At 39.5% G+C, this 5,192-nt stretch overlaps 1 protein-coding gene across 1 annotated transcript; it reads left to right on the top strand.

Moving 5' to 3' along the window:
- The first annotated feature begins 3,115 nt into the window (after positions 1-3,115).
- LOC106095904 (uncharacterized) lies at positions 3,116-4,546 on the top strand. The gene is made up of 3 exons (XM_013263352.2): positions 3,116-3,228; positions 3,907-4,057; positions 4,115-4,546. Exons 1-3 carry the CDS (start codon positions 3,116-3,118, stop codon positions 4,544-4,546), a joined length of 696 nt encoding a protein of 231 aa, XP_013118806.2.
- Positions 4,547-5,192: the final 646 nt, after the last annotated feature.

Genomic DNA, 5,192 nt, shown 5'->3' with positions numbered 1-5,192 from the left:
AACTGACAGCTATATCTAACCCTGGTACAATTTCTATGAAATTCACCAGTAATATTAAGAGTTATAAGAAAATTCTTCTTTCCAAATTTCGAGAGAATCGGTTAACAAATGACCATTTTATTGCAGTATTACTGCAAATCGGACTAACATATATATGGGAGCTATGTCAAAATCTGAACCGATTTCTATGAAATTCACCAGTAATATCGGGAGTTACAAGAAAATACTTCTTTCCAAATTTCGAGAGGATCGGTTAACAAGTGACCATTTTATTAAAGTATTATTGCAAATCGGACGAACATATATATGGGAGCTATATCCAAATCTGAATCGATTTTTTCCAATTTCAATAGGCTTCGTCTCTAGGCTGAAAAACATGCCCATACTAACTTTTAAGACCATCGCATGAAAATTGCGACATGTAGTCGGGCACAGCTAAATCGAATCAGAAAGTGATTCTGAGTCGATCGGTATACTTATCAATGGGTCTATCTCTCTTCCTTTTCAGTGTTACATACAAATGCACTAAGTTATAATAACCTGTACCACAGTAGTGGTGTAGGGCATAATCACACCATTTGCTGCAGGTTTGGGGTACATCCAGATGCCTAAAAACTACATTTGTTCTACATCTTTCGAAGCAACAATTTTGCTAGGTACTGGGGTAGCCTTCGCAGCGAATTTTCGAGCCCAATCAATGGAGTCTCTCTCCATCATTCGAACCAAGCCTCTCAATAAACCTCAGAACGATGTACCTTTTATATAACACGCCCTCATAGATCGTATTGGTTTTTCAGCGATGGTCTTGTCAAATTGTATATATGAAAATTTTGCCCATGAATGTTCCACTAAGGAACAGCGGCAAACTTCTCGCATATCAATGAGTGCAGTCCGATTCAAATTTAACCTCAATGATAAGGGACCTCCTTTTTATAGCCGAGTCCGAACGGAGTGGCGCAGTGCGACACCTCTTTGAAGAGAAGTTTTACATGGCACAGTACCTCACAAATGCTGCCAGCATTAGGAGGGGAAAACAAACGCTGAAAATTTTTTCTGATGGTCTCGCCAGGATTCGAACCCTGGCGTTCAGCGTCATAGGCGGACATGATAACTTCTGCACTACGGTGGCCTTCAAGTTGTTTGGCTTTGGAATGTTCATGAGCAAAATTTGCATTTGCAACTTGCGCATGTTCACATCCACCAAATCAGACAATTTCTCAAAAAATAAGAACCTAAAGTGGAACCCCTTCTGACTGCCAGTGCGGGACACACACACAGCAGATGTTCCATAGTCTCTTCTTCCTCGACGTTCTCACAGCTTCCGTAAAAGTAGATACCGCAACCGTCAGTTTGTCAGCATGTTTTCCGATCAGACGGAAAATATGACGAACACAATGGCTGAGACGTTCGTTCTAGCCAGCGACAATATAACGGTAGACCTCTTCAAGTCTAGACCAAATAATTTGGAATGCCCACAATCCTCCTTTGTGACCATCTATCATCCGTTGCCCTTCGGTTCTGATGCCGAAAACTTAGCTTACATGTCGCTTTACAATTCTCTGGGATATCTATGTGTCCCGGCACCTAGAACAGGTGAATTTTGAACTGTTTAGCCATCCCGTTGAGAGATTTGCGACGGTCGACGGTTGAATTCAGAAATATGTTCTAGAGAAGATATTTATGCCAATCAACATTAAGACATTTCATCCTAGCTATTTCATCACTTCTTTAATTGCAGGGATCTCCGATTGATAAACACTACAGAGGTCGGGTAAACTTCTCGATATATCTATTCCTAGTTCTTCAAAGTACACCCAAAGTCAACCTGGTTGTTTAGTTTTGAACCTTCCGTACATAAGTCTATGTAACTTCTAACCAGGGCAATGTGTCAAAAAAAAAAAAAAAAAATACAAGTAAGAGCGTGCTAAGTTTGGCCGGACCGTTTCTTATATACTCTCCACCATGGATCGCATTTGTCGAGTTCTATGCGCAGTATCTCTTTTAAAGCAAACAAAGAATATTGAAAAAGAATATGCTATTGTGTAATATTTCAGTTCATTCGGATAAGAATTGCGCCTTGTAGGGGCTCAAGAAGCAAAATCGGGAGATCGGGTTATTTGGGAGCTGTATCAAGCTATTGATCGATTCAGACCATATTAGACACGTATGTTGAAGGTCATGAGAGAAGCCGTTGTACAAAATTTCTTCCAAATCGTATGAGAATTGGGCCCTCTTGAGGCTCAAGAAGTCAATATCCCAGATCGGTTTATATGGCAGCTATATCAGGTTATGTACCGATTTGCGCCTTACTTAGCACAATTATTGGAAGTCATATCAAAACACGTCATGCGAAATTTCAGCCAAATCGGATGAGAATTAAGCGCTCTATTGACTTAAGAAGTCAAGATCCAAGATCGGTTTATATGACAGCCATACCAGATTATGAACCGATTTGAATCATACTTAACAAAGTTATTTGAAACGATACCGAAACACTACGAGCAAAATTTCAGTCTAATCGGATGAGAATTGCGCCCTCTAGAGGCGCAAGAAGTCAAGACTTAAGATCGGTTTATATGGCAGCTATATTAAAACATGGACCGATTTGAACTATACTTAGCGCAGTTATTGGAAGTGATACCAGAACACAACGTGCAAAATTTCAGTCAAATCGGACGAGAATTGCGCCCACTAAAAGCTGAAGAAGTCAAGACCCAAGATCGGTTTATATGGCAGCTATATCAAAACGTGGATCGATTTGGCCCATTTACAATCCCAACTGACTTACACTAATAAGAAGTATTTGTGCAAAATTTCAAGCGGCTAGCTTAACTCCTTCGAAAGATAGCGAGCTTTCGACAAACAGTCGGACGGACAGGGCTAGATCGACCTAAAATGGCATGACGATCAAGAATATATATACTTTATGGGGTCTCAGACGCATATTTCGAGGTGTTACAAACAGAATGACGAAATTAGTATACCCCCATCCTATGGTGAAAGTTAGAAGGGACGTTGTGTCCGTGACGCTACATGATGAAAGAGAAAGCTCCCTTAGCCTCACTTCTGTGGGTATTTCGGGTAGCGATATTATATCGTTTACTAAGATTTAGAAATGAGGCAAATGTTATCTATAAAGTTGAAGTCCTCCAATAGGTTGTGTAATAAGTCTATCCCTCTCCTTTTGCTTATATCCTTCGGGATGTTGATCAGTGTGACTGAAATTCAGTTGTCTCATCATGTAATGACTATTGGCTACACTGTCGGGTGGTAATAATCTGTCTGGTGGTAATAATCTTTCCCATTCTTTGCATATTAAATTTGGCTACAATTTTGTATGCAAAGTAAAATATGTTCAATAATTCACATAAAAATGAGCTAAGTATTATACGCTATTGTGGTGTGTACCCAAAATAAATTAGAAATTCTGGTTTACTTAAAATCTCGTTCTCACAGCTCAGGATTTCCCGACGAAATTTTTCTACTGTTTAGATGATTGCACATAATTCATACGAACCCTTTGAATAAATTTTGTTCTGTTTTTTTTTTTCTTTTTTAACTTCAATACAGATCATCCCACTCCCAAACATTCCACAAGAAGTGGAAAACTTTAGCCCTGCGGTTATTCATGTGATAACATGTACTCACACCCCACATTGGTGCCCGCATACACATGACACCTTATGCTGGCCCAATTTACCATACGGCTTCTTAGCTCCCACCCAAGCCTAGTTGTCAGTAAAAAGGGTATAAAAGATGCATTCAATTTCATTAACATTCAATTACAATTTTACCAGTTAAGTAAACGTGAAATAATCTTGCTGATAGTAAGACAGAGAGGAAAATCATGCGTGCTTTGCTTTTAATTGGATATGCACTGATACTGTGCATAGGCCTTAGAGCAAGGACGAGCTGCAAGGCAGATGATAGTCCAGGGTTCTTCTTGAAAATTACCAAAAATGTTCCTCGCTTGGGACGACGCTCGGACAAGGAATTTGTGCAAGGATTTTGGAAAAATTATAAGGCCATACCACGCATAGGAAGAAGTGTGGAAAATGTGAGTAAAGTCAATTGGCATATCAATTTTAATAAAACTATTTATTTAACACTGCAGCAACAGGATGTGGACCCCTTAGCCAATTGGCTGCAAACACAGTCTCCAAAAATTCCTAGTAAACGAGTTCTACTGAATCCCCACTTAAGTCGTTTGGCCACGGAAAATGAGTTAAGTGTAGTACAACCGGTTAATTCGAATACCTTAAGAGAACTGCTGAACAAAAATGCCATACCACGGGATAATGTGAAGTTTGTCCATTGGAAAGATTTCGATCGTGCTTTACAATTGGATATGGAGCTGTATGGCAAAGTTAGTTCTTTGGGTCTCAAACCAGATCAGCTACTAAAGCAGGACATCTCCGGAGGCAGTTATATACCGTTGATGGAAAATGGTATAGATGCTGATGGCACAGATTTTGCTCTCTACACCCGAGAAGGAGGTTTGGAAGGTCCATATGCTTCTGACTTTCTACGCTATAATAGTGTTTAGAATTATACGTTAAACTGTGATGATATGTTACTTTGGAAACTTGCAAATCAGTTGGTATTGGTATAAGACAACAACAAAAAACGAGTATTGTTCTAGTCACACAAATCCATGGATTTTATTTCAACTTGCCTAAACAATCGTTGACGGTTTTGCAAAATATATGATTGTCTGCATTACATAAGCTTTGTCGTTACCTAAGCTTTCATTGCAAGGGGATGTTCGTTTATAAGGTAATTCCATAAAAACAATACAAATATGAATTAGGTTAGGTTTAAGTGGCAGTCTGCCATTTGACTCACTTAGACGTTTTCGTCCACTGTTATACCACAGAAACAGAAGAAGGAAGATGCCTTCTATTTTCTACCGTTGAACCATCCAACAACTTGCGAAGGTTTACATCCGCTAAATCAGAGAGGTTCTCAAAGAAATGAGAACCTAAAGTGGAACTCCTTCTATCTGCTAGTGCGGGACATACACACAGAAGGTGTTCTATAGTCTCTTCTTCTTTCATGTCCTTACAGTTTCTGTAAAAGTGGTTGCTGGCAACCTTCAGTTTGTCAGCATGTTTTCCGATTAGACAGTGACCTGTCATGACGGACACAATGACTCAGACGTCTGTTCTAGCCAATGACAGCAAAGCAGTAGA

Source organism: Stomoxys calcitrans, chromosome 5 (assembly GCF_963082655.1).
Source record: "Stomoxys calcitrans chromosome 5, idStoCalc2.1, whole genome shotgun sequence".
NCBI classification, from domain to species: domain Eukaryota; kingdom Metazoa; phylum Arthropoda; class Insecta; order Diptera; family Muscidae; genus Stomoxys; species Stomoxys calcitrans.
The sequence above is the reverse complement of the archived record's forward strand: the minus strand, read 5'-3'. Positions and strand labels throughout refer to the sequence as shown.